The following is a 27,508-nucleotide window of genomic DNA, read 5'->3' as shown; positions in this document are numbered from 1 at the left end:
CCCCCCCCCCCCCCCCCCCCCCCCCCCCACACATTCACAAACTAAACTATGCTCAGCGGTGTGATAGCTGTATTTCCTTCTTTTTTTTGTATGCAAGCCACTAGGGACTAAAGAAATGGTAGCGCGGATGCGGGGTGGTAAAAGTCATGAGGCTCCGCGGAGGAGAATATGGCCGGATTTTGTCGGTTATTGAGGGGTGTGATGGTGGGGATTCAGGGGGGGTGTGGAAATGGTGGTGATGAGTGGTGATTGTGGTTATTGCGGTGGATGGGGAACGCGCGGCCTGGAGGGGTGGGGGGTGTGACGGTGGTGCTGGTGCTGGTGCTGGTGCTGGGAGTCGGTGGAGAGGGGCTGAATCGTGATTTGGGGGGAGATGGCGGGTAGAGTGGAGGAGGCGGAGGGGAGGCAGATGAAGGGTGTTGGGGATGGGATGGTAGTTCTGGGTTGTTGGTGGGTAGAGTTTGTGGAAGTTTACTGGAGGAGAGTAGTGTTGTCAGAGTTGCGGGTTTGTATGAATAGGCATGCTTTAAAGGTTGATTTGATATTATATTCTCTCGTATTGATATGTGCTACTAATGCCGTTTTGCCTTGTTATTCTATCAGTGTTGAGTAGTTATATCATTCTTGCGTCCGGTCATGAGCATCAGCTAGAATATACCCACAAAAGCTGTTGAGCCTCCATCAGTTCTGACGTCCGAGATGCGCTGGTTGACCTTTCCTACTACGCTTGCTGGCATTCCTACAAGTGCGCTGGAATTGGCTGAAGTGATGATGTTTTTGATATCCTGGCCACTCCGTTTGGATTGTACCTGCGAGAAGACTACTCCGCAAGACACTTGATCGGCCTCGAGTAACCGTGACTGCTTTTCGACTTCCTGGATAGCTAATATTCGACCAGCACCCCCATCTTCCTCGTCCTCAGGCTCCTCTTCTAGCTCGCGCTTCCTCCTCTGGGTTTCTTCCTGCTGATATTTAGTGAGGTCGATGTGCTCCTTGATTTTTGTCTCAATAGCCTGCAATTGGTTCTGCATACTCTCACGGTCGGCTTCAGACGTTTTCTCGGATCGTAGCTGAACCATACTGTTGCGGAATTAGTATGCGGTTTCTGGAGTGAGACTGAGGCTTCTTTACAGCTGCGTGCTTGTAACAGCAAAATGCACAGTGTTCTCGCACCACTGTAGCTGTGTGCGAAACGTACGGATCTTTTCCTTGTTCCAAACACCGACAGAAAAGCGGTCTCGAAGAGAGAGTCTTGTCGCACTCGAATGCTTCGTCCACTTTGTCAAATCCTCCCGGAACTTTTTGCAGGCATCACCGCAGCTGTTAACAGCTTCGGCGACACCGGCTTTACAGAGGTCCTCCTTAACGGCGACCGAAGTAGCTTCATTGGGGATGCTGAGTTGTTCGAGCGCAGCTAATGGACGCTCTATGTTGTCTAGGCTAGAGGCGATGTCTGCGACTACGTCTTGAGCCTCAGAGAGACTCTCGATAAGGCTGCGCAGTTCCACAATACTAGTCGTGGCGACGTTAGTGATACCAATGGCGCCGGCTGTGAGGCTGAAAGGATCCATTGTGGTCAGTACTGCAAAGATCCCGTGTTAATGTAGTGATAATCGTTAAAGATGGCTCAACAAATGTATATGAAGGAGGAAGGCACATCCTTCCGCATGCCTGTAGCCCAGATCCTTTATGAGGATCGTTGGTCTCGCTTGTGTATTAGAGGCTTCCTCATTAACGCTGAGTTGGCAATGCTTACAACCTGCATGTTGGGGGCGTGAAACAGTAAAGCTTATAGGCTCCTCGATGAGGCTGAGCCTGCTACCCATCACCCCATATCTTCGCCGCAATGCCTTGTTCGTTGTTGGACCCGAACCCTAGTTCTTTGCATCTCACAAAGAAAGTACCGAATACGCACAATACTGTGTCTGGCAACGTCTTGAAAGGTTTACTTGATGCCGCGGATAGCTTAGCTGGATGGCTGAAGACCGGATTCGCAATCAACACATTAGTGGGGTCTCCACTCAGAACGGCTCGCAAGCCTTCGTAGGTTCGGCGCAAAATGTGTATTTTGCTGACCACAAATCTTCCCAAGGTACAGGCAAGTTACTGTCTCATAATTTCTCAATGCTAATAAGTTGATCTTGCAGAATTGTTGGAGAAAGCTGCTGTTCAGTGTCGCGACGCTCTCTTTGTAACTGATCCCTATGTCGACCGCGAGAGTTTGATCACTGCCAAAGGTGCTAGAGTCCCAGGCACATGCGAGTGGATTAGAAATGATGTGAACTACCGTGTCTGGCTGAACGGCGGTGGTCCGGGTGGTTGCGATAGCACCAGCGAGAGACGCCTGTTGTGGATCTCAGGTGGGCCCGGCAAGGGCAAGACTATGCTCTCTATCTTCCTTACTGAGGAGCTGAGGAAGCATGCAGCACAACAAGAAAACACTGATCTCATATTCTTTTTCTGCAGTGCGCAGAACGAAAAACATAGCACAGCTTTGGCTGTCCTACGTGGGTTACTGCATCAAATTCTTACCAAGCGCCCGCAGTTATCTAAGCATGCGCTGCGCCATTTTGAGCCGCCCGAACGGAAACAACAAACCTTAGCATCTCTGGAAGCACTATGGATCATTTTTGTCGAAGTAATCACAGATGTTGAGTTTGGAACGATGTTCTGCGTACTCGACGGGTTCGACGAGTGCGAGGAGAGCACACGGAAAGTACTACTATCGCGACTTGTTACCCTGCTGAATGGACATAACTACTCGAACCAAAACGCATTCAAACTCGCGATCATCAGTCGGGATATGCATGGTCTCAAAGGCTGCCTGAGGGTGAGGCTAGACCCCGACAACGACGAAAGAGTGAGCAGCGATATCGAACTGTTTATATCTGCACGGATGAATGATCTTTCAGAGATTGAAGGCTTCAACGAAAAAATGCATGAAGATGTGCAGAAAGAGCTATTAGATCGCGCCGAGGGTACCTTTCTCTGGGTAGGCTTCGCAATACACGAATTATCGCAAAAACGTACCTGCAGTGAGGTCTTAAGGGCACTTCGAGGCCTCCCGAGGGGCTTACCTGCAATCTACGGTCATATGCTGCTTCGGATACCAGAGGAACAAAGAGAAATAAGTCGTAAGATTTTACGTTGGGTAACCCTGGCTATACACCCTCTATCGCTGCAGGAGCTGGCTGCTGCGGTAGGCATCCAATCCTCATTCCCAACTCAAATCACTGAAGAGCAGGCGACCCGCGATGCTATATTCTACTGCAAACCATTGCTACAGGAACAAAAAGCAAGAAACTTGGATGACGATCGTCCTAAGCCCCAGGACTATCATGTGCAACCCGACATACGACGGAGAAATTCATTCCAGTGTCAAGAACAAAAAGAGATCAGTTTTGTTCACCAGTCAGCACGAGACTATATGTTGCGAAAAGAGAAAGATGACAACAAAATTCTAGAGGAGTTTCGCATTGAGTCGAAGAGCGCAAATTTGGAACTAACGAAGACCTGTCTCGAGTGTATTATTCAGAGACACTTACAGAAGAGGTCTTCTGATCTACTTACTGGTTTTCGGTTGCGAGATTCCCATCTGTGGCGCTATGCAGTGCTTCACTGGCCTGATCATGCAAAGAGTTGTTCAGCACAAGATGTCGCACTACTCGATACTCTCCAGAAATTTCTCTATGGCTATCCATCCATCCGGGATCATTGGTGGATGGAATATAATGATACCAAGATGCTCCTTCTGGCAGAAAGGATGCCACTATTGCATATGACTTGTTATCTGGGGATTGTGCCACTAGTAGAAGCGGAACTAGGACAGAAAGATGGGCACTCAGGACTCTTGGAGCGCATAAATGCAGAAGATTGGAAAAGAAATACGCCTCTGTTTCTGGCAATCCATGCACGGAACCGAGAAGTAGTGCAGATGTTGACTGATAAGGGCGCTAGAATCAACATCCGTAACGGGGATGACGATACGCCATTACATGTAGCAGCTCGAGTAGGAGATATAGAGACCTTTCGCCTGTTACTTGAGAAAGGGGCGGCTGTAAACCTAAGAGGTAGTCATGGGAAAACGCCATTGCACGATGCTGCTTACGTAGGGGATGGACGAGTAGTAAGGCTGCTATTAGATGCAGGGGCGGACATAGCGGCAACGACTTCTGAGGACGAGACACCACTGCACTATGCAGCTCTAGCAGGAAATGTAGCAGCAATGAGACTTCTGTCCGATGCAGAAGCGGAGATAGAAGCGGAATCTTTCAGAGGATACATGCCACTGTACAAGCAATCTCACACAGGGTATGAAGTAGTAGTGAGGCTGCTATTAGCTGGAGGGGCGGACATGGCAGCAAAGACCACTAGGGGAGAAATGCCAATGCACTACGCAGCTCTCGCAGGGAGAGAGGAAATATTACAGCTGCTGTTAGATGCAGGGGCGGATATAGCAGCAACAACCGTTTGGGGAGAGAAGCCACTGCATTACGCAGCTGTGGGAGGAAACAAGGAAATATTGCGGTTGCTGTTAGATGCGGGGGCAGAAATAGACGCAAAGAATTGCAATGGAGGTACAGTGCTGCGCATTGCAACTTCAGCAAGCGACCACGACTTGATTGAGCTACTATTGGACAAAGGGGCAGATCCAAAGGCGATAGGTGCGGGTGGCTGGATGACATTATACATTCCAGTTGATGGATACGCAGGATGAGGTGCTCTTTCAGCTTCTGTTCGAGAGAGGGGTGGATGCCACAGGAATAGAAAGGCTTCGGCACTGGGCAGCTGTGAGATAGGATCTTGATGCAGCACAGCTGCTCATGAGTCTGATGTGTGGTCCCTAAAAGACTGAATACTCAGACAGGGTCGGGCGTTTTGTGGGGAATAGATGGAGGAATAGATTATAGCGACAGCGCGGCGTAGTAGTATTGTTCGTTGGAACTTGGTAGTTATGTGATATTCAATTTCGCGCCGGCGCTCAGGGGAGGGTCGTTGCGCCGCACTCGTACACTCTCATTAAAGAAATCTAACGATGGGAAATAGTGGTCAAAGCAAATACCAAGGATTCCCGGGGTGCTTTCACTTGATCAAGTTACCTAATTCAAGTATTTGAGCAAGCAACAACCTATTTGAAAACAATATATATGTTTGCTAGCTATCTGTGGTAAAGAGACAGATGGTGAGTGAGCGTAGATATCGAAACTTGCTGTTTAGGTGTAGGTATGCACGTAGTGTTATTCTGAGGCTGTCGTCATGTTGTGTTTTGGACTTCGATGAATAGGGCAAGTACGACGGAGAAACTAGTCAACTCTCACACTCGATCATGGTTTCTAAACTTTCCTTCTAAACTTTCTGATAGCTTTTTTAGTAGAAATTACTCAAGGTTCGACGAAAGCTGATGATCGCATGATTCGATTTTATCAGCCTTGTGTGTTCAGCCTCGCACCCCGCACCGGGTACGTGGGCTGCGCCTCCTGCCCCCGCTGTTATATTCAGCCTGCTCCAACAACTACACCATTCTTTGTCACATCCACCTCAGTGAAACTTTCATCATAGCTCACTAGAGATTTGTACGAAGTATTTGTAAGAGATCTACGTAACATCAACATAATCCACACCCTGTACGAACGAGTTGGCCTTCCTTTGTCAATATCCTCAGCCTACTCCGAAGCTCTACGTGTTCCTCCTATCGTCCGCGCACACAAACGTTTTTTTCAAACATGCGGCTCTTGCAAATTGAAAGCAATGGGAACCTCGTACTGAAGCATTTCGATACGGGTCATGAGATCCCTCCCTATGCGATCCTTTCCCACACGTGGGGAAGAAGAGAGGCACTTTACGATGATCTTGGGAAATTCAAAGTCGTACAGGACATCAGTGGAAAACTTGGGGCAATTTGGCAAAAAGTGCGCTTTTGCGCAGAGCAAGCCAAACGGGATGATCTGGACTACTTTTGGCTGGACACTTACTGCATCGACAGGTCAAACGACCTGGAGGTAGAAGAGGCAGTCAATTCTGCGCACAAGTGATACAAAAATTCCAAAATATGCTACGTGCTCCTCTCAGACTTCAAAATTAACTCCTTGGAAGGCGACGGAAAATTAGCTTTTAGGAAGAGCAAGTGGTTCACTCGAAGCGGGACAATTGTAGAGCTTCTAGCCCCCTCTTCTATAGGGTTTTTCTCTATAGCTGGGACTCGATTAGGAGACAAGGAGTCTCTTAAAAGAATCATACACGAAATCACATGAATACCGCTAAAGGCCTTGTCGAAAAGAGACTTGTCAAACTTCAGCGTTAATGAACGTCTCGCTTGGGGCACAAGATCGCTACACAACGATTGAGGAGGATCGTGCATACTGTTTACTCGGCTTGTTCGATTGTCACATGCCACTAATTTATGGTGAAGGGAGAGATCGTGCATTGAAACGACTGATGCGGGAGATAATGGGAGAAACGTCTGAAAAAATCCGCCGCTGGCTTTCGCCGCCTGATCCTTCTACAAACTATCACAAAGAACGCAAGAAGCAAGCGCCTGAAACGAGCGTTTGGTTGCTAGAGGGCTCAGAATTCAAGCAATGGAAATCAAGTGTAGATAGGTCACCAATGTGGTTGCAAGGACGACTAGGACACGCAAAAGCTTCTCCGAGTTCGGGTTTCGAGGAATGGAAGTCGAGTGTACTCCCATCACCATTGTGGCTGCAAGAATCACCAGGATTCAGGAAAACCATTATGAGCTCTACTGTCATCGAGCATCTACAGCAGCATTATCACGAATATATAGACAGGGTGACGATATACTTCTACTTTGATCCTAATGATGAACGAAAACAGAGTCTAGAGCACATGCTCCGTTCGTTGCTCTACCAGCTTCTGCAACATTCGGCTACAATACCGAAGGGCATTGAGGCTTTATTCTTATCACACCAAAGCGGAGAACAACAACCATCGATACATGCGCTTATAGAAGCGATAAGAAAGGCTGTGCAGGATTTTAGCCAAGTTTACATCGTTCTCGATGCTCTCCACGAGTGTGCGAACCTTCCAGAACTGCTACTGAACTTTGTTCAAGCAGTGGCTAGGCGGAATGCTCCTAATCTGCGTCTAATTATGAGTAGCCGTCGAGAAATCGACATCTGGCTATTTTTGCGTGGGTATCCGTCTCTGCAAGGGGATCGCAAACTCCTCCATGGAGAACCTACATTTATGGAAGTGGAGCAACGCATTCAGCATAGGCTGTCATACGACAACGAATCGGGAAGACGGGATCAGAATGCTGATCTCAGGAAAAAGATGCAGCATGCATTGGCTCTTGGGGACGAAGGGATGTGAGTTCATTCAAACAACTTAGCCGTTGCCAAGCTACTTCTGATATCTAAATAGCCTTCTATTGAAGAAATTAGCCCCTGATATACGTGTAGTTAATGACGCACAACAGATGCTGGAGGAGCCAACCTTCCTTGGCTTACAATTACCGTTTCAGATATATGACTTCATCCTTTCTTCTGTACGGAAAGAAGATTTGAGACTCATAGTACGAACATTCCAGTGGCTCACATTTTCGGAGCGACCGCTGTCTGTCGAGGAGATAGCTGAAGCTATCGCGATTGACAAAGCATCTAACACCAGAAGACGAATAGAAGACCTGCTAAAGTTGTTGGGGACCTACCCAAGTCTTTTCACGATCAGATCCAGGAAGGAAAAAGGAGGTGAACCCCCGTCTCAGAGAACTGTTTTTCTATCACATCATACCCTTTGGAGGTATCTTGTTTCAGGAATGACTATACAGGGACCGGGAGCTCCATATCATATGCGAAAGGAAGAGTGTCATGGAATAATTGCAAAAGGGTGTTTGGAATATCTGATGCAATTTCAACAGCCACTTTCAAAAGATGTTCTCAGGTCATCTGCTCTCGCAAGATACGCAGCAGAGTTCTGGAGCAGCCATCTTCGAAAGGCACTAGATATCAGAAACGAAGTGAGTCAGTTGGCCGTCAGGCTATTATCGAGAAAAAATACTGCACATTTCAACTGGATTCGCCTATATGACCCTCACCATCCTCAAGACAAGCCAAACTTGGAGCGAGATGTAAAGAGTGTGGTGGGACCCCTTCATTATGCAGCACTCCTAGGTCTGGCTCAAGTTACAAAACTACTTCTCAATGAACAAAGCGAAATTATCGCTCCTAGCGGATACCATGACATTCCACTCCATGCAGCTGCAACTGAGGTTCATCTGGAGGTAGTCAAAATACTGCTTGACGTAGGTGCCGGTTGCAATACTCAAGATCAATTCCTTCAGAATTTAATACAGACGGCCATAGAAGCAGGGAACTACCATATTGCAACCTATATTCGGTACTTCACTCGCAACATTAGCAGACGTCAACTCGAACCGAGTGACTCTGGTTATGCCTCCCAAAGGCAACTGGACAGTTTGCATTCTCAATCGGTACCTGATCTGGAATTCCAGAAGGCGTTACCCCCCAAGGACAACCTTGCCATCCAAGTGCCAAATTCTTCCAGGGGAGAAATATACCTAGATGATATTCGATCCATAGACTCTGATCTTGAAAGTATTGGATCGAAAATTTCAACAGGCAGATCAACAACAGAGCTCTTTGCCGTCAAGTATCTTGCGTTATTCTTCGCACAACGAGAAGAACTCCGTTCATTACACGAGACAGCACTCCAGAAGATTGAAAGAGAAAGGTTCACAGAAAACTATAGAAGAATTCTCAAGTCATACTATCGCGGGCTCCAAGAGGAGGCATCAAACGATACCGAACAAGTGGTCACTAGAACTCTTCGATCGAGGAGAAACAGAGAAAGCATAGCGGTGGGGATTGCAGATGAGTTCAGAATCGAAGAGGAAGAGGTGGTCTCTTTCAACCATCTGCTGTCGCAACGGGCCGAAAGAGAGCATCTTGAAGACTGGTTGAAAAGAACGTAGGATCTGGATTACGAACAAGCATCTGAGGCCTTTCAAGAGCATATTGCCGATGATTGTCAATCACAGAACAGTGATAGCGACAACGATCTCTGTTCAGATTCTGAATATGATGCTAGTAATGACTTTTCAAACATCCATCAAGCCGAAAGATTTCTGCATCAAGGATCAGCGTTTCGCAATCTAGTATTAGATATCAGACTCTTTATGCTACCACATCGTCTGCGCCAGATAATTGAGACAACGCCAAAGAATTCATTGGCCCTGATCTCACACAGTGACATTGGTCGGGTCAACGACGCAAAATCTCATCTGGAAACATATACTGGGTATCTTTGGGATTGGTGGCCATTGGCACCGCGAATTCCTAACCTGGCCACCGGGGAACAACATCTTCAGTGGAAGGCATGTCATCCAAATTTCACTAGAAATATTACGTACTAATTTGATTGCGACAGCTCGGCAGGAGGAAGCTATATGTGAGAGTTCTTCAGGAGCATGCTGAGGCTGTAAGGGAGATTTTAAAAATAGCCGCCGATCATCCACCCAAGTGTCATTGCTGTACTACGGAAAAACCGCCAAGAGCATCCTGCATGGCGCTGAGAAGCATCTTCAGACCAGTATTGGGTTTGTTAGAACATGATAAGCAAAGAAGCGCCTCATCCGGAAGCTCCTCTTCCAAGGCAGCTATGGCTTACACGCCAACATCCAACAATACGTCAAGAGCCTCATCTTCCAATATATCGTCTAAAGCGGGAGGTTCGAACGCATCTGGTGTTTCAACGAACAAAAATGGCAATGCCGGATCCAACAACACTACGCAGACACAAAGATGTGGCCCAACGGCCCCCTCGCCAACGACACAGCCAGCACCCACACGAATCATTTTTGGAGTCCAAGGTCTAAGAAAATCTCTTGAAATCGAACAAATCGAAATTTGCAGCCAGATGAATGACCAAATCTTCTTCCCAGAACCCAAAAAGCGCTATAAGAAACATCGTCTGATGGTTTCAAAATGGTTTTCACCTTTTCAATTTCACCACTGCGATTTTGTCAGAGTAAGGAGCTCTCTTCTTACTCTCTTCTTATATGACAAAAGGCCACATAACTAACTTTTCTCCATCAAGTTCCGAAAAATCAGCGTTGATCGAGTCTTCTTCTCTTGCGAGGGGCTTCCAGAAGACATAGTGGTTGCCAACGAGTACGAACACGATCCGAAACCGCCACTGGGAAAGATACCACTCATAGAACCTGACGTGTTCGCCGCATGTCTAGATTCTTGCGACGACGGCTGCAAATGGTCAGTCCTTGGACCATGGCTACACGACTGCTTTCAGCTGCAGCCCGACAAGGAAAGAATAACCTGCATACCGAAAAAGAAGAAGGAGTTTGCTGTGAAATCCAAGTCTGATGCGGAGAATCTTGTGTGGGGTATCCAGCCCGGGCATGCTGTGTCTCTTGTCATGATTCTCATTTACGCTCTCGTTCCGTTGTTGTCAGCTTTCGGCTTCTGGATATATTGGTTGGCACACCATCCAGAGGACTGGCAAAATGCTTCAGTCCCGATGGTAACTGCAGTGACCCTTGAGACACTTCTTTTGTCACTGCTGGTGCTCAGTTCGAGGTCGCGTTTGCGCGATGAACGGCGTTGATACACTATTGCACTTTGTTAATAAAAACATGTAATGTATTTGAGATTTCAACGACAAAACCGGATAGTGCGTCTTGAAAAATCATTACTGTTTCCATGAACTTGAATGTCCTCCACGAGAAAATAACTTGACATCACATGATACCAATAAGATGGAACCTTTGGTATTAAAACAGCTCCGCAACTTGGAAATCTCCTGCATAAAACCCTCACAGTACGTATGACAACTAAGGAAAACTCATGTAAATCTCGAACAAAAGGAATACATCAAACACCTACTGCTAAGATAAAAAACGAGGCAGGTGAAGTAAATGTTGAAAACAAAACCCCTGTTCGCAGCACTACTATATCTTTATCAAATCATCAATCATTAGACCTTTAACCGCACCAACCCCATTTCCAGGCTCTCATTTCTATCCCTAGCTACCATTGACTCCTTATCGAGCATATTTCCAGACACGTGACATGCAATTCACATCACCACACAAATATCTTTATGTGAAAACTAAAACAACAAACACACATAAGAGTAAACGTAGATGTTACAATATTCTTGATTCATGATACGCATCTCGGATTTTTCTCTATTTTTACATTTCTTTTCCTCGTTGAACCTTCATCTTCATGACGACTCTAGTTCTTGGGCTTGTAGTCGGAAGGGTTGATCATGAGCTCTGGTCGGACATACTTGTCAAAGTCGGCTTCGCTGATGACTTCGAGCTTGAGGGCGGCCTCCTTGAGGGTGAGGTTGTTCTTGTGGGCGTACTTGGCAGTCTTGCTAGCGGCGTCGTAGCCAATGACGGGGTTGAGGCAGGTAACCAGCATCAGACTGAATTTGAGTTAGTACGATGGTGAATGAAGATAAAAAATAGCGCTTGACTTACCTCTCGTTCATGATGGAGCTGATGCGCTTCTCGTCAGCCTCGAGACCAGCAACGAGGTTCTTCTCGAAACTCTTCATGCCGTCAGCGAGGAGGCGCGAGCTGTGCAGCAGGTTGCGGATCATGACGGGCTTGAAGACGTTGAGCTCAAAGTTACCCTGGGATCCGGCAAAGGTTGTGGCAACCTGGTTACCAAAGACCTGGGCGCAAACCATGGTTAGGGACTCGCACTGTGTGGGGTTGACCTTTCCGGGCATAATGGAGGATCCGGGCTCGTTCTCGGGAAGCTTGAGCTCGCCCAGACCGCAACGGGGACCGGAGCCGAGGAAACGGATGTCTTGGGCGATCTTGAAAAGTGAGGTAGCCAGGGTGTTTAGCTGGCCGTGGGCCTCAACAATGGCGTCATGGGCAGCGAGAGCCTCGAACTTGTTGGGTGCAGTGACAAAGTCCTTGCCAGTCATCTTGCTGACCTCTGAGGCAATATCCTCGGCGAATCCCTTGAATGTGTTGATACCGGTGCCAACAGCGGTTCCTCCCTGGGCGAGCATCTTGAGGCGGGGTAGAGATGACTTTATGCGCTCAATGCCAAAATCGAGCTGTTGTACGTAACCAGAGAACTCCTGGCCCAGAGTCAGAGGAGTGGCATCTTGCAAATGTGTCCTTCCGATCTTGATGAGGGTTTCCCACTGGTCGGACTTCTTCTTGAGCGCGTCTCGCAGGCTGGTGAGGGCGGGGAGGAGCGACTCCTCGAAGTCAAGAACAGCGGCAATGTGCATGACCGTGGGGAAGGTGTCGTTGGATGAGGCAGACATGTTGACGTGGTCGTTGGGGTGGACAGGCTTCTTGGTGCCCATTGTGCCGCCGAGGATCTCAATGGCGCGGTTGGAGATGACTTCGTTGGCGTTCATGTTGGACTGGGTACCCGAGCCGGTCTGCCAGACGACGAGGGGGAAGTGGTCAATGAGCTTGAGCGAGGCCACCTCTTCGGCAGCTTGTTGGATGGCCTTTCCAAGCTTGGGATCTGTGGTAGGGTTAGCAGTGCAGTGCAGGCTCGGGCTCGTTCAACGGGACGTACCCAGCCCAAACTTCATGTTGACCGTGGCAGCAGCGCCCTTGAGAATACCAAAGGCCCGCACAATGGGCGGGGGCATGCGGTCCTGGGGCTGGTTGATGCGGAAGTTCTCGAGGGAGCGCTCCGTCTGGGCGCCCCAGTACTTGTCGGCGGGGACCTGGATCTCGCCAAAGGCATCGCTCTCTGTTCGGGTGTTGGCCATGGCGGCGGTGGTGGCAGTGAATTGGCGGCGCTGGAAGGCAGTCTGAGGCTTGGAGAGCGAGGCTCTGGTGGTGGAGAGCGGGCGCGTAATGCGGGCACAGCTGAAGGAGGGGCTGCTGGCCTTCGCATGTGCCAGTGATCGCAGGGCGCCGGCCTCGGCAGCGCGGAGCTTGGTCGCGCTTCGGAACATGGTCGCAGCTGGTGGTGGTGGGGGATGGGGGGGCCAATTGGCGGGGGAGGATGGAGATGGATGCTGTGAGGATGCGCAATGGACGCTGGAGGCCAGCCAGAAGACGACGGAGAGACAATTGCTCGAGACAACAAGAGGCAGAGCGAGACAAAAACACCGGCCAGCGCTCGAAGAAGCTCTGGCCTCCGCCCGCTTCGGATGGGAGCGCGGGACTCGCCTCCGATCTGTCCCGCGGTCGGGCGGGTCACGTGACGCATCACCCGCCAAGATGCAGGCGGAAATGTGCGATGGCGAGGGCGGCACGGCGACACGGCGAGGCGAGACGAGATGGTGCAAGGATTTTTGATACCTCGACCGTGACCGCGACCGCGACCGCGACCGCTGCAGAGCCCTCTCCCCGTCGCTTCTCTTGCCTTTCCAGTTCCACTTCTTGGGCCCCAAACTCGGCGCCAACATTCTCACCATCGTCATTAGCCCGAGCCCGCCGTGCGCATGCAACTCGACGTCTTGGACTCGTCTTCCGGCTCAGCCACCAATTTCACTCGCTGTCTCTCTGTCGCCGTCGCCAAAATGCACAGGCAAAGACAGCCGGCCTGGCCAGCCGCCGCTGCTCGCTCGAGGTAACGATTCGCGCCCGCTGCCGGCTGCTGTGCCATACATAACACGACAATTTAGCTGCCCACATGCCCTCTGCTTGCTTGCTGCTTGCTTCCTTCGGCCACCCTAGTGGAAAGTCTGCATAGTCACCGATCAAACTTCGGCATGATCGGGCACACCCTGTTGCGTGAAACCCTTCGCGCCCATGGTCCTTTTTCCGCTGAACCTCCGTACGCCGTGCCGTGCTGCGTTCCGCTCCAATGTTTTTTGAGGCTTATTGGGGGGCAATAGCCATCCATGCTGCCCTCCTCTCCGGACCATGTTAGAGCCGCATAGGCAAACGCACGAGTACAACAAGCAACTAGGTCGCACCGTGACGCCCCGGCTGCCTGAGCCCTGCGCCCTGCGCCTTCCGGCCTCCGACCACTGGCCATGATTAGATTAATGCAGGCGAGTCAAGTCGAGGGCACCTGATCCGTCTCCACCGTTGTTGCAATCCATGCTGGCTGCTCGCTATTGAGCGTGCCAACGTGACAGCGAGCTAATGACCCCTCACCTTCATTCATTCACAGCCTGGTTTCCACCTTGGACAAACGATCCTGCCCGACTCTGTCGCTCCTCTAGCTGTTGCCCTCTCGCACCCTTCCACCCGGTCCTCGACCCTGCTTCACCTTTGCCCCCATTCACTTTCGTGCACCATCGGTACCACCAAAGGCCGCACGCACTTGCTAAGCCGCAGATAAGGCTTCCATGACGCTGTTCGACCCTTCTGCCCTATACTCTTCTACGCAACAACTACCAGAACCGGGAGCGAGGAACCATTTCCACCTCTTCTACACCTGTTCCAACATCCTCTCTACTAATCCTCCCAACATTTGTCCTGCTCACTTGGCAACCTCCCCGCTCTCCATCCGCTGACGCCGCTTCACCTTCAACTTTTACACAAGGACAACACCCCTTCTATCCTCCAAACAAAGCTCGTATGGCTGAACCTGACTACGGTGCCGCTTCCTGGGCTCATGTGACGACTGGTCCCGGACATCAGGGTGCAGAGTTGGCTGCCCCACTTCTCTCTGCACATGCTCCATTCCAACAACAACTCCCGCCTCTGTACGGAGGCGTATATCTGCCCATGAGCGACCATCAAACACCCCAAAGCCGCAACGTACCAGATGGACCAGCCGGCAATCCGCTCCATGACCGCTCTCCGTATCCACCTGCTGGAATCCGCTACCCATATTACCAGCCGCATATGTTCCCGTATCAATTCACGGGTCATCCACGACCGCCACCTTCTTTCTGGAATGGAGTTGACCATGTGCATCCCGATCAGTTGTTTTCTAACCCTAGTAACACGATGCAAGGCCATTTACCTGGCCAAACAATAGGAATGCCACATCAAAATAACCCATTAGCACCGGCTCTGAATGCAGGAATTCCGCCATTTATTCGACGCCGTAATGAGCACAGGATGGCAGTCGAGGCAATGTCACGGAATTCCCATGCGGGGGGCATGCGAACCCCTCACCAAGGTCATCGGGATTCAGCGCATCCGGAAGTGCGGCTGCAGAGCACTAGATCACAGCCCCACGAACACCGTCAGCCGAATGATCCACTGTCTCCTGGATCAGGGCACCGCCCGTGGGCATCGCCTGGAGGCCATGGTCGCCGTTCAGACCGCAGCATCTCTCCGCGAACATCAAATCGCCGGAGTTTTGAGAGGTATTCGGTTGACCTCTCACCTTCGAGCACGTCATCTGACGCAGAAGAGGCGGCTGCCAGAGCGCCACCCCCGAATCGCTTGAGGACCCGAACAAGAGACGTGCGTCCACGATTCACGGGCTACCGCCCACATATTGATCCCAACATTGCCACTCCAAGACAGATCCAGGAACTCAAAGATGGTCTTCCGCGGCGCCTGCCAAGCGAGCTTCCCGACGATGCATCCAAATGTTGTGACATTTGCCAAAAGGACTACTCAGCCTCGCATGTTCTGCCTACAGAAGACGAGGAGATTGCGGTAGTCTTGTCCTGTGGACACACATTCGGAGAATTCTGTATTTTTCAATGGGTGAGTCTTGAAAGGTGTAAAAGTGACGATGGTTGCTGAGTCCAAACTAGCTTGATACGTGCAAAACCCACAAAAACAAAGTAACTTGCCCAATGTGTCGGAAGCAGCTGATCGAGGCACCACGATATCTCCAAAGCATGATGCACGCCTTTCCTCGCAATGGGCAAGCATTTGTTGACCTATTGGCTCGTGAGCAACTTCTTGCTAACGGAATACCGCGTGAGTTCCACAACTTGTAAAAGGATGCTGGGAAGACACAACATGTGGAGTTAGATGGCAATAAGGGGCGAGCCATGTGGTGTGATAGCATTAGCATATGTTGCTTCCATGTTATCGCGTTGCCAGGGCGGATAGATGTGTGGAACTATGATATCATTCTTTGGCGTGGATTGCCTGTTTGGGGCCCCATGTACGGCGTTTCTGCGGGCGGGGTATGGTGTTTCTCCGGGCAGGTCGACTTACTGCAAGGTTTGAATTCTGGATATGCGAGGCATAGTTCTTGAAGGGATCTGTACATAATATGCGATGAGAAATAAAGACGGCGACAGCACACTTGATACACTACTTAAAATGGCAATCTTGACCCATGACGGCGATCGGAAAAGGCGGTTCCACATGCCAGGGAGCCTGGATTTCATCGTTGCCCGGAGCAGACTTAGCCCAAAACACGCACCCCACCATCAACACGAAGCTGAGCGCCAGCCGCCTGCATTTGTTTTGTCGCAGGCTCTGCAAGGTACCGACGCCTGGTGTATACATACATATACGTAGGCGATTGTTTGCGCATACACTGCAGATTCGACGCTGGCCTGCTCCTTCTTGTTCTCCGTCGTTGCGACGACCGCCCCACCTGCGCAACTGCAACCACCCCCTTCTCCGTCGATATCGGGTACTAGACGAGCATGCAAGACAACGACAACGTCAACAACAGAGACGCAGACGGTTTCCAGCTACCCGCCCCTCCGCCGCTACTTCACACCCGTGGCAAGAGTATGGACCGTCCAGGCACGCCGGCCGAGGCCTTCATCAGCCCGCAGCAGACACCTCAGGGCAGCCCAAGTAAACACCACCAGCCGCCCGGCGCATTTGATCTGCCCCATGTCTTCGAGAATGCCATGAGGCTACTTCCCACCATTGGTTCTCCAAGAGCGAAGCCGACATCGCCAACATCGCCCAACAAGTTGAAATTGGGCAGCGGCGGCGAGGATGGGGACTATGCGGGGCCAGACTCGACTACTGTCGCATCGGGCTCTCCAACGCGCAGGTCCAACCAAGAGAACGCACCCCCCGGTGGACGCTCTGCTATACAAAAGGACAACGGTCACATGACACACGCAGCACAGTCGCGGCAGGAACCTTACCGGACGCGCGAGGCAGAGCAGTCAACACGGTACTTGAACGGTCCACAGCGCCTCTCTGCCGAAGATCTGGAGAAGGCGAGGAAGCCAGCAGTAAAGCGTCTCGCAAATGTCACTCAACTATGTAGGCCTGTTATCCTCTCAAATCGCAACAGCACTAACCAGCCGTGCAGACTTTCTCGACTACTACTACGACCTGCTCACCTACGTACATACCCGCCAAAACCGTCTCTCCCAGTTCAAGGCGCAGAACCCTCTTCCACCTGAGACGCCCGAAGAAGAGTATAACAGTGCTCTTACACAGTATCTCGGTCGCGAACGTGCCAACCTCCGCAAGCGACGCACTCGATTGAGGCAAGGCGACTTCCAGATTCTCACCCAAGTTGGCCAAGGTGGTTATGGACAGGTGTACTTGGCTCAGAAGAAGGACACCCGTGAAGTCTGTGCCCTCAAAGTCATGAGTAAGAAGCTGTTGTTCAAGCTGGATGAGGTCCGCCATGTTCTGACGGAGCGCGACATTTTGACCACTGCTAAGAGCGAGTGGTTGGTACGATTACTCTATGCATTCCAGGACGACAAGAGCATTTATCTTGCCATGGTGAGTTACGGCGTTGAAGAAGTATGATCATGAGCTAATGATAGCAAAGGAATATGTTCCTGGAGGCGACTTTCGTACCCTGCTTAACAACACGGGCGTTCTGCACAACCGACATGCGCGCTTCTACATTGCTGAGATGTTCACATGTATCGACTCGCTACACCAGCTGGGCTACATTCACCGAGACTTGAAGCCTGAGAACTTTTTGATTGATAGCACTGGACACGTCAAACTGACCGACTTTGGTCTTGCTGCAGGTATTCTTGCCCCCTCCAAGATCGAATCGATGCGTATCAAGCTTGAGTCTGTGAGCGATGTCGTCTCGCCATTTGGTCGGCCTATAGAAGAGCGTTCTGCGGCGCAGAGGAGAGACAACTATCGCTCACTTCGCGAGAGAGACGTCAACTACGCAAAGAGTATTGTAGGCAGTCCCGACTATATGGCGCCTGAAGTACTCAAGGGTGAGGAGTATGATTTCACTGTTGACTACTGGAGCCTGGGGTGCATGCTCTTTGAAGCATTGGCCGGATATCCGCCCTTTGCTGGCGCTACGGTTGATGAGACGTGGCAGAACTTGAAGCAGTGGAAGAAGGTATTGCGAAAGCCCGTGTACGAAGACCCCTCATACTTCCTGTCCAAGCGCACTTGGGACCTCATCGTTCGTCTCGTAGCGTCCAAGTCATCTCGATTCCGCAACATATCCGAGATCCACGCGCATCAGTATTTTGCTGAAGTAGACTGGGCGAAGTTGAGAGAGCAAAAGGCACCATTCGTACCAGAGTTGGACAGCGAGACCGACGCCGGATATTTTGACGACTTTGGCAACGAAGCCGACATGGCCAAGTACAAGGAGGTGCACGAGAAGCAGGCTGCTTTAGAAGCAATGCAGGACCGCAATGTTCAAATGGGCAAGGGTCTCTTCGTCGGATGTAAGTATTGATACAAACACAGGCTGTATCGTCTTGCTAACATAGTTCTAGTCACCTTCCGCCACAAGAAGCAAGCCGAAGAAAACGGCAAGCCATCAACCCCCCGGAAACCACTTCCCATGGTCGACGAGAATTTTGATACCATTTTCTAGAGGCATTGTCCTCGTTTACCACGCCGTGGCACTGGTTGCGACGGCGCTTTTGTGCGTTTAGTGGGGTATGAGTATCTTTTGAAGCACCTGGCACTTGTCAATCTGCGACGAGCAACGAGGTGAATGCATATAAGGAAGGCTTTCATGACTTGGCCATGACAGCATGGAGTAGTTTAGATTCGGCGTTTCGTGCGAGCCATGCGTATTTATCTTGGCAGGCAATTGTGCGGCATGCATTCGAAGGATCGTGTATTAGTAGTCAATGAATGCACGAGTACTGTGACTGTTTGTACTGTTCGTATTGTTTGCATCCGGGTTGCTACGCCGTTTGGTTGCACAGCTATTACTCGACGAACACGCTCTCACGTGATAGCGTCTCGCGGTTCAACGCATGGACGCGAGACGCTACGCTAAGCGGCAATCCCCGTTCATCCATCATTCCCCTCTCTAGAGACAGTGCACTGGACAATCAACCCCCACCAATACGCATACGCCGCGACGATGCCCGGTCTAGTCCGAAGAGGGCGGAAACGTCCATCACTGGCCGTCAGCGAGCAAGTCGATGAGCAGTCCGACGACGACTCCTCCACATCGAGCAGCAAACGCGCCCGCCATGACCGGGACGCGTCTGACAGTCCTTCGCTCGGCACGTACACGCAAAACGATGATGCAGACGGAACGAGCGCATACATTCAAGATGACTTCCAGCCAGGCTCTCTTGTCAGGGTAAAACTGAAGAACTTTGTCACATACACGGCTGCCGAATTTCATCTGGGGCCCAGTTTGAACATGGTCATTGGTCCAAACGGGACAGGAAAGAGTACACTTGTGTGCGCAATATGCCTGGGTCTTGGATGGGGCAGCGAACATCTGGGAAGAGCCAAGGATTTGGGTGCTTTTGTCAAACATGGTGCTAGCGAAGCCATTGTCGAAATCGAGCTTGCAACAGGCCCAGGCAATGGTCCGAATCGCATCGTCCAACGCACCATTCGCAAAGAGGACAACAAGTCTGTATTTTTTCTCGATGGCAAGCGTGTTTCCCAAGGCGCTGTAACAACCATGGCCAAACAATTTTCTATACAGATTGATAACCTTTGTCAATTCTTGCCTCAAGATCGTGTCGTCGAGTTTGCCAAAATGACCGATGTCGACCGCCTACGAGAGACTCAGCGTGCAGCGGCGCCCCCACACATGGTTGAGTGGCATGACGAACTCAAGGCCCTGCGTATTGAAGAACGAAATGTCCAGACAAAAGAAACCAACGAGCGCAGTCATTTGGAAAAGTTGGAAAAACAGCAAAATGCAACCAGAGAAGATGTCGAACGATTCCATCAACGCGAGGGCTTGTTGCGCAAATCGAAATGTCTGAAGAAGGTCAGGCCTATGATTGAGATCAAGCTGTTCAAAAATGACATATTGAAAATGAAGGAAGACCGGAGGTTAGCCATGATGGAGCTGGATCAGATCAAGGAAGACATGGAACCAGCGCGTATAGCCTTGTCAGAAGTGGAAACATATCGTAATCAGATCGAGCAAGTTGTGAAGCTCCGCAAGAACCGTGTCGACTTGATTAAGACACAAGCCGACAAGCTTGTGAAAGACATCGATACGGAAAAGGCCAAGGCCAGCGACTCCACGGAGTTGATCAAGGTCGAGCTGAGAGCCAAAAAATCGCGTGAGCAGGATATTGTCCGTATTACGGCTGATATCAACAGGTTAGAACAAAAACGACAGAATACGGCTGTGGAATACGATGCTGCGTCTTTTGAAAGTCGCAAGGCAGAAGTTCGAGGTCAAATTTCCACCATCAGCAACAGCATAATGGACAAGCAAAATTCGGTGTCGGGTCTACGCGAACGCGCGCGTGCAATTGCAGACGAGAACGCAAAGCTGAACACACAGCGAGAGCAATTGAACACCCAAAGCGGCAAACAGGCAAGCCTTCTACAGAGGCTCTCTCCCGATACTGCAAAAGCTTGGAAATGGATTCAGGAAAACAAGCACACTCTGAATTTTAAGGGTGAAGTCATTGGTCCGCCAATCCTGGAATGCTCCATTCCAGATACCAGATATGCTCAAGCTCTAGAAGGCCAACTGAGGAAAGGCGATGTCATTGCAATTACTTGTACTCATAGCGATGACCAGCAGTTACTGTCGAACCTCCTCATTAGAAAGGTAGCCAATGGGGGCCAAGGACTGCACGATGTCCATCTTCGGACATCACCCAAGTCCCTCGATTCGTACAAGCCTCCCGTCATGAAAGAGGATTTGGAACAATTTGGCTTTCAAGGCTACATGCTCGACTTCATTCAAGGACCCGTCGCTGTTTTGGCTATGCTTTGCGACAACAACCGCCTGCATCAGATAGCTTATTCTCCGACCCCAATATCAGATGAGCAGCACGCTGCTGTATCAAACAGCCCTATCCGCACCTGGGTCAGTGGCACGGAGACCTTTCGCATCGTCACGCGCAGAGAGTACAACGCTTCCTCAACATCCGTCACAAAACTTAGGCCTGCCCAATGGTTTACGGATCAACCAACTAACACAGAAGAGGTTCGGGCAATTGAATCGAGGATAACAGAACTGGTGCAAGAGAAAGAAGAGATCCAGGAAAATTACGCCAATGTGACGACCGAAATGAAGAGCCTAAAACAAGAACTCGAGGAACTCAAGCAGGCGAGGGTATTGACTTTTCTACAATGTATCAATATTCATTTCTGACATCGCACCAGGAAACGATACAAGCAGAGCAAGACGCTACGAAGAAAGCTCTAGCCGAGTGGCGGGCTATTCCTGATAAGATCGGTAGGTTTGCCTTTGTAAATCAATAGGGTTGTCTGCTGATGCCCCATAGCTTCCAAGCAGGCCCAATTGGACGATCATAAGCAGCACAATGCAGAGACGAATGAGCGCATCCGTGAAATCAAAACACAGGCTCGTGAGACATCATTACGCGTAGCGGCACTAGCTCTAGATTATGCTGTACGTAGTAACTGTCTTGCTCATCATATCTTACTGACGGTCATGCAGAAAGCTGTGACGCATATGCGTACATTTCATGAATCGCTCATTGAAGCCGAGATTCGGTTTATAGAAGCCAAGTCAGAGCTCAATGCATTGAGAAATGAAAACAGTGCAATGATCCAAAGGCAACAGACGAAAGAAACCGAGGTTCAAGAACTTGGCAGTCGCATCAAACGTCTTAGCGAAGAGTACAAAAAGAAGACAGCAGCTACTCAACAAGACATTGAAACCTTGACCGAAGAGGAGAAGCAGATTGTCTTAGAGTATCGCGAACTCCCCTCATTTGACGACCTCGAGCAGGAAGTTCAAGCTGTCGCTGCACGGCTGGAGATGATGGCTGAAGGCAACCCTGGTGCTATCAGAGCTTACGAGAAGCGCGAAGAGGACATGAACAGAACGCGAGAGAAGCTAGAGCAGTACACGGCTAGCCTCGCTGAGATCAGGGAAAAGATCACAGAGATTCGTGAACAATGGGAGCCACAGCTTGATGCCCTCATCAGCAAGATAAGTAATGCCTTTGCATACAACTTCCAGCAGATTGGATGTGCTGGCGAAGTCGCTGTGTTCAAGGATGAAGAGGACTTTGATAACTGGTCTGTTCAGATCTCAGTCCGCTTCCGGTATGCCTCAGCCATTTCATCTACATGCGCGTATAGCTAACACACGCCAACAGTGAAAACGAGCCCCTCAGTGTCCTTAATTCCCACCGTCAATCCGGTGGCGAGCGCGCTGTCTCCACCATTTTCTACCTCATGGCTCTCCAGGATCTCGCCCAGTCGCCTTTCCGTGTCGTTGACGAGATCAATCAAGGTATGGATCCGCGCAATGAACGAATGGTGCATGAGCGCATGGTAGATATTGCCTGCCAAGAGCGTACAAGCCAATATTTCCTTATCACCCCAAAGCTCTTGACTGGTCTCAAGTTTCATCCCAAGATGAAGGTTCATGTCATCAATTCTGGAGAACATATTCCCGACTCGAAGACTGTCAAAGGGGGTTGGGATCTGAACGACATGGCCAAAATTGCGCTAAGAACAAGGAAGGGTATTACGGTTACTTGATTGAGGATGTTTGCTGGTGTGAGCACTAAGCAAATCGGCTTCGCTTCGTTTTTCCATCTCTTTCCGCGTTTGCTTCCATCGAGGTCAAGATGTATCACGTCGCATCAATAGTCTCACTGCGCCGCAGTTCTAGCCATGAACCTGCCACAGCTCAGACTTCCAAGGAACACGCCTCCGAGCACCGACATGAAGTATCCCACATTCATTGTCATGACAGCTATCATGCTGAGTGATGTGTTAATATGCGGATCTTGCGACAACATCGGTGTCGCAAAGAAGGGGAGAAAGGAGAAGCAAGAGGAAAGACTTACAGCAGATACGACACCCCGGCAAGGATTACATCGAGACTCGCAACCCAAACCGCCTCATCGGCTCTCCAGCGTCTCTTTTCCAGTCTTGCTTTATCTTCAATCTCTGGCTGTCCCTTGGCCTGCGCTAGTACCGCGAATAAGTTGAAACGGACAGCAACCAAGGCGCGGAACAGGGCTGCAAGTGCAATGAGGAATATACACGTTCCTGCATATTGGCCTGGGGTGGCAGGAGTCCAGGATGCGGAGAAGAGGGACGTGCTGGTTGAAGTGAAGAAGGTCATGGACATGGTGGACATGTGCATTCCCGACATTCCTGACATTGTGGCATTGGAGTCAGTGGACGTTGTTGACGTTGACATGTGCATATTGGTAGCCGCCCGTATGGTTCTTCTGCAGACGTCTCTATCTTCTTGATCGAGATGCTCGAGGTGGTGGTGTGTAGGTAAACCAACAGATGATGCAAAAATATATTACTACCCGAACAAGCTTTTGCTCGCCAGATAACCTTGTTCCGCTGGTGTATGACAGAGAAATCGTCGTTTGAAGAATCACTTGAAAAAAAAAGTACACAGTTGACCAGAACTCACTGTCGTCGCAACCGCCCAAGCCCACTGATATACCCGCACCATCTTGCCAAACCGGACAAAGGCACGAAAACAAACTCTCTTTACCTCCAAGCATCCCAGTTCCAAGGCCCCTCGATATTCCCCCAGCACACGCACTACCCCCACCCACCCAACACGGACCAAACAATGCGCGCTGAGAAAACTTGCTCAATCGTGCTCATAGTACGCTTACCCCGCCCTCATTGGCCCATCAGCAAAAAGATAATATGCACACCCTAGTAAAAACAACGCAGAACTAAGCATTTGCAAGGGTTGGAGTTAAGCTTTGATAAGCTTATTCGGTGCGGTTGGGATGCTTTGGGTGCGTGGAGGTGGTGTGGTGGTGGAGTTGGAGGGGGTAGGGGAAAGGGGTTAGATAGACTTCACCCCGACATGCATGCTTAGTCCTTTGAACTCCCTTTTTTTTGTTTCTCTTGTTGGCCTTGGGTCTACTTGTCTGTTTATCCTCTGAGGTCCCCATTGCACATACATATCTTGGTTGAAAGGAAAGAAGAGCAAGAAGAAGAGTAAGAAGAGACAATGAGCGAAGCATGGATCTCCATCTCTCCCGGTATCTCAGGCATGCGCATGTTCGAGTGTGGAACTAAAACTGCAGAGGAGTGTGCGTGGTATAAGCATCGATGGCACTTTTGGTATGTAGCAGATTACGTATTTGCGCTGCCGACTGTTGCGTTTTTCATGAGTGGGATTGGGGTTTTCGTTGTTGCGTACGTTATTTCTAGGTTGTTTTTGCGGCAGAGGAAGGCAGGACGGGGTGTGTTAGTGAGGAAGGTGGTGGCGGGATCGAGGTATTTGGCGTATCGCGGGTTCCATGTTAGGCGGTTGAAGTGGAACTCTGCGCCGGTTGGAGTGTTGTTGCTTGGTGCGGCTGGTGTGGTGTTCTTTTTTTGTAAGGAGCCCTTTTTTGAGAATATCGGATTTGGGTATCGAGTACTGACTTTTGGTAACAGGTATGGACCTGATACCGCAACCGTACTATTGGGCTAGCAAGAAGTTTGGTAATTCACCACCATTGGCTACACGGTCGGGATGGCTGGCGTTGGGATGCATGCCGTTTCTCTTGTACGTTTTGTAACTGACATGGTAGTACTAATCCTCTTTACTAATTGGCATCAGTGCTACGGCGAGCAAAACGAATTGGATCACACTGGTCACCGGAGTATCGTATGAACGACTTCAAGTATTTCATCGATGGATTGCATACGCCTTTTTCGTTCTTGCGCTTATGCACACATTTCCCTTCATCGTATACCACATCCATTGGCACGATATGGAGCATCATTTCTCGAACAGTCTGCTATTCTACTGGACGGGGATAGTAGCGCTCGTCTTTCAAGCATGGCTGACGTTCATGTCGCATAGTGTCTTTCGGTTAGTAGTCTTCCCATGAGCTCGAGTTTCGTACATAACTAATGCACCACCCAGAAACCGTGGATACGAACTCTTCAAAGCAACACACTTCTTTGCTGCCGTCGTCTTCATGATAACCTTCTTCTGGCATTGTGATCAAACGCTGACTAGTTGGGACTACTTCGTTGCTACGGCTGCCATATACGTTCCTTGCTACGTATACCCATGGCTTCGCACGGTATTCGAATACAAGTGGACTCAGCGAGCACGGGTCACAGTTGAGGATAACGGGTTCATCCGTGTTGCCATTCCGGCGACGTTCCACTGGACTCCGGGCCAGCATTGCTTTCTACGCTTTACGAGTTTTGGTTTCCTATCTACCCTGACTGCTCACCCATTTACTATTTGTTCTACACCTGCCAAGATGTCGGCAGAATCTAATGAGCTGGTGTTTTACATTCGCCGTCAGGGGGGGTTCACAGAAAAACTATATCAGCATGCGTTCACTAAACCCGACGGCGACGTCCCGGTTCTTGTGGACGGTCCTTACGGCGGTGTTAGTTGGCTAAAACTGCGTAATGCAGACCGTCTTCTAGTTATCGCTGGTGGATCTGGTGCCGGCTGGACCTTGCCATTCGTTGAGTATTTTCTTCGATCAGTTGCAAATTTCACCGACGAAGCAGCACCTCGTACCTCCTATACGGCCCCGACATCGCTACGTGTTGTACTTGCGACCCGCGATACCAAAAGTCGCTTGTGGTTCGAGCAAACCCTGCAAACTATACTTGCACAATACCCAACTGCAGTCTTATCATCCGTCCAAATCGAAGTCCACCTCACTGGTGAAACCGCAAATCAAGCTGACATCCTGCCAAAAACAGTACATCCATCAACCCGTTCATTGCCATCTGAAGCTTCGAATGACATCGTAGTTGGCACCGAGAAAGAAGGCGAGACACTTGTATCAGGCAAAGAACACACGGGTCGACCACAACTACCGCTCATCGTGCAGGAAGAGGCGGAGAAAGCAGCGGATGCAGATGAGACGCTGAACGTGTACATCTGCGGGCCGAAGACGATGCAGAATGATGTGCGAAATGCCGTTGCAGCCGAGAACCTGAAGATCATCACTGGTGCGAGGAGCGGGGGCGTGTATTTACATACTGAGCACTTTTCATGGGCATAGATTCGATGTCCGTATATACTCTCTTCGTATTCGAATTCATCTCACATATTAAAGATGTATTACATCCCCTTTGATTACATCCATACCACCTTCCACTTAACCACCCCCACCTTACTCCCACTCGCTCCTTCCCAGAACCCCCTTACCCCCCTACCCCTCCCGCCTCGACAAACTCATTCCAGTCCTCGCGTTCCTTCCACCACCCCACTCATCCCCATCACTGTCATCATCCTCTTCTTCTTCTTCTTCATGCTCTCTCTCCTCCCTTGCCTCCCTCGACCCTCTCGCCGCCCCTGCCTCTCCTGTCTCTCCTTCAACAACAATCTCCACGCGACTCTCCAACACCACATTCTCCTTGTTTCTCCTCTCTACACCCAACTCAACATCTCCGCCAGCGTTGGCTTGGCGCCGCGCACGCGCGAGACGGCGTTGGCGCCCAAAATATGTGAGCTCGAGGAGGAGAAAACAGAGGAGGATGAATACTATGATGCAGGCGGTTATTATGCCGGCTTTTGTGCGGGAGTTGAGGTGGGTTTTGGAGTGGGAGGATGAAGGGCGGGTCGAGGAGGTTGAGGTTAGTTTTTGGGAGGTCTGGTTGGGGGTGTTAGAGGAAGAAGTTTGGATTTCCACGATAGAGAACGATGGGGATGTATACCTTGAAGTCTGTTTCAACATGGCTATTGTATTTTTGTGTGACTTGGTTTGAGTTTCTTCTAGCAAGTAACATGGTTTTGGATACGATAACTGATTCATCCAGCGGATTTATATATTTTGGATTTTGCAAATGATGGAGAATATTGGATGGACGTGGAGTGACACGCGATCAGGTAAAGAGGAGGAGGAAGGGTAGAGATCCATATCTCCTGATATCCTACTCAATACACAAACACATCCTAAAGTCCTTTCACTGCATGAACAGCTTGCCGCAGTGCTACCTGCGGTACTACTTTACGCCACTCCACCTCCATCGTGATAGACATTGCAACCAAGAAAACCGAACATCGAGGAAGCGTAATTTTTTTTGAGAATGTATAGAAGTAAACACAAAGTCCGAATAAAATATGAATACAAAAAAAGGTATAGTCACTACGTAGACGTGAGACTACAAAGAGAAAAGCAGCAAACTACGCTAACAGAGCACGAAAGCAGTTGTCATGTATACTTTTGTAACTCCTCCTCCCACCACTATTATCGTCCCTGCTTGAACCATTATCGTTGTTGGGCAGAAAAGCAAGGAAAAAAGAATTAACGCCGTGCATGCAAAATGAAACAACGCCTCTTTTCGCACCCCCCCCCC

The 27,508-nt window shown here is 50.0% G+C and overlaps 14 protein-coding genes across 14 annotated transcripts; 9 read left to right on the top strand and 5 right to left on the bottom strand.

Moving 5' to 3' along the window:
• Positions 1-647: 647 nt before the first annotated feature.
• On the bottom strand, positions 648-1,571 carry COCCADRAFT_9269 (uncharacterized protein; the record flags this gene model as incomplete). Its single annotated transcript, XM_007719160.1, has 2 exons — positions 648-1,080; positions 1,132-1,571. 2 exons carry the CDS (start codon positions 1,569-1,571, stop codon positions 648-650), a joined length of 873 nt encoding a protein of 290 aa, XP_007717350.1.
• A 403-nt stretch (positions 1,572-1,974) lies between these two features.
• COCCADRAFT_109401 (uncharacterized protein) lies at positions 1,975-3,138 on the top strand (the record flags this gene model as incomplete). The annotated part of the gene is made up of 3 exons (XM_007719159.1): positions 1,975-2,092; positions 2,148-2,992; positions 3,070-3,138. 3 exons carry the CDS (start codon positions 1,975-1,977, stop codon positions 3,136-3,138), a joined length of 1,032 nt encoding a protein of 343 aa, XP_007717349.1.
• A 1,171-nt stretch (positions 3,139-4,309) lies between these two features.
• On the top strand, positions 4,310-4,552 carry COCCADRAFT_73424 (uncharacterized protein; the record flags this gene model as incomplete). The annotated part of the gene is made up of 1 exon (XM_007719158.1): positions 4,310-4,552. A coding segment is annotated over one exon (243 nt), but the record flags the coding sequence as incomplete, so codon positions are not given.
• A 1,748-nt stretch (positions 4,553-6,300) lies between these two features.
• On the top strand, positions 6,301-8,953 carry COCCADRAFT_30377 (uncharacterized protein; the record flags this gene model as incomplete). The annotated part of the gene is made up of 2 exons (XM_007719157.1): positions 6,301-7,328; positions 7,384-8,953. The coding sequence occupies 2 exons, from the start codon at positions 6,301-6,303 to the stop codon at positions 8,951-8,953; spliced, it is 2,598 nt and encodes an 865-aa protein (XP_007717347.1).
• Positions 8,954-9,157: 204 nt separating this feature from the next.
• Positions 9,158-10,602, top strand: COCCADRAFT_109385 (uncharacterized protein; the record flags this gene model as incomplete). Its single annotated transcript, XM_007719156.1, has 4 exons — positions 9,158-9,387; positions 9,435-9,695; positions 9,783-10,008; positions 10,078-10,602. 4 exons carry the CDS (start codon positions 9,158-9,160, stop codon positions 10,600-10,602), a joined length of 1,242 nt encoding a protein of 413 aa, XP_007717346.1.
• A 632-nt stretch (positions 10,603-11,234) lies between these two features.
• Positions 11,235-12,945, bottom strand: COCCADRAFT_9267 (uncharacterized protein; the record flags this gene model as incomplete). The annotated part of the gene is made up of 3 exons (XM_007719155.1): positions 11,235-11,430; positions 11,486-12,503; positions 12,558-12,945. 3 exons carry the CDS (start codon positions 12,943-12,945, stop codon positions 11,235-11,237), a joined length of 1,602 nt encoding a protein of 533 aa, XP_007717345.1.
• Positions 12,946-13,695: 750 nt separating this feature from the next.
• Positions 13,696-13,863, bottom strand: COCCADRAFT_109407 (uncharacterized protein; the record flags this gene model as incomplete). The annotated part of the gene is made up of 1 exon (XM_007719154.1): positions 13,696-13,863. The coding sequence occupies one exon, from the start codon at positions 13,861-13,863 to the stop codon at positions 13,696-13,698; it is 168 nt and encodes a 55-aa protein (XP_007717344.1).
• A 661-nt stretch (positions 13,864-14,524) lies between these two features.
• Positions 14,525-15,852, top strand: COCCADRAFT_109373 (uncharacterized protein; the record flags this gene model as incomplete). The annotated part of the gene is made up of 2 exons (XM_007719153.1): positions 14,525-15,613; positions 15,664-15,852. 2 exons carry the CDS (start codon positions 14,525-14,527, stop codon positions 15,850-15,852), a joined length of 1,278 nt encoding a protein of 425 aa, XP_007717343.1.
• Positions 15,853-15,906: 54 nt separating this feature from the next.
• Positions 15,907-16,116, top strand: COCCADRAFT_109399 (uncharacterized protein; the record flags this gene model as incomplete). Its single annotated transcript, XM_007719152.1, has 1 exon — positions 15,907-16,116. The coding sequence occupies one exon, from the start codon at positions 15,907-15,909 to the stop codon at positions 16,114-16,116; it is 210 nt and encodes a 69-aa protein (XP_007717342.1).
• A 399-nt stretch (positions 16,117-16,515) lies between these two features.
• COCCADRAFT_109380 (uncharacterized protein) lies at positions 16,516-18,650 on the top strand (the record flags this gene model as incomplete). The annotated part of the gene is made up of 4 exons (XM_007719151.1): positions 16,516-17,095; positions 17,145-17,569; positions 17,619-18,498; positions 18,550-18,650. 4 exons carry the CDS (start codon positions 16,516-16,518, stop codon positions 18,648-18,650), a joined length of 1,986 nt encoding a protein of 661 aa, XP_007717341.1.
• A 501-nt stretch (positions 18,651-19,151) lies between these two features.
• Positions 19,152-22,738, top strand: COCCADRAFT_9264 (uncharacterized protein; the record flags this gene model as incomplete). Its single annotated transcript, XM_007719150.1, has 5 exons — positions 19,152-21,335; positions 21,386-21,458; positions 21,508-21,635; positions 21,684-22,297; positions 22,351-22,738. The coding sequence occupies 5 exons, from the start codon at positions 19,152-19,154 to the stop codon at positions 22,736-22,738; spliced, it is 3,387 nt and encodes a 1,128-aa protein (XP_007717340.1).
• A 113-nt stretch (positions 22,739-22,851) lies between these two features.
• Positions 22,852-23,336, bottom strand: COCCADRAFT_41120 (uncharacterized protein; the record flags this gene model as incomplete). Its single annotated transcript, XM_007719149.1, has 2 exons — positions 22,852-22,963; positions 23,050-23,336. The coding sequence occupies 2 exons, from the start codon at positions 23,334-23,336 to the stop codon at positions 22,852-22,854; spliced, it is 399 nt and encodes a 132-aa protein (XP_007717339.1).
• Positions 23,337-24,194: 858 nt separating this feature from the next.
• COCCADRAFT_41118 (uncharacterized protein) lies at positions 24,195-26,211 on the top strand (the record flags this gene model as incomplete). The annotated part of the gene is made up of 4 exons (XM_007719148.1): positions 24,195-24,564; positions 24,626-24,737; positions 24,792-25,046; positions 25,101-26,211. The coding sequence occupies 4 exons, from the start codon at positions 24,195-24,197 to the stop codon at positions 26,209-26,211; spliced, it is 1,848 nt and encodes a 615-aa protein (XP_007717338.1).
• Positions 26,212-26,361: 150 nt separating this feature from the next.
• Positions 26,362-26,938, bottom strand: COCCADRAFT_30370 (uncharacterized protein; the record flags this gene model as incomplete). The annotated part of the gene is made up of 2 exons (XM_007719147.1): positions 26,362-26,802; positions 26,867-26,938. The coding sequence occupies 2 exons, from the start codon at positions 26,936-26,938 to the stop codon at positions 26,362-26,364; spliced, it is 513 nt and encodes a 170-aa protein (XP_007717337.1).
• Positions 26,939-27,508: the final 570 nt, after the last annotated feature.

Source organism: Bipolaris zeicola (assembly GCF_000523435.1).
Source record: "Bipolaris zeicola 26-R-13 unplaced genomic scaffold scaffold_284, whole genome shotgun sequence".
NCBI classification, from domain to species: domain Eukaryota; kingdom Fungi; phylum Ascomycota; class Dothideomycetes; order Pleosporales; family Pleosporaceae; genus Bipolaris; species Bipolaris zeicola.
Note: the sequence above shows the minus strand (reverse complement) of the source record. Positions and strands in the feature narration are given on the sequence as shown.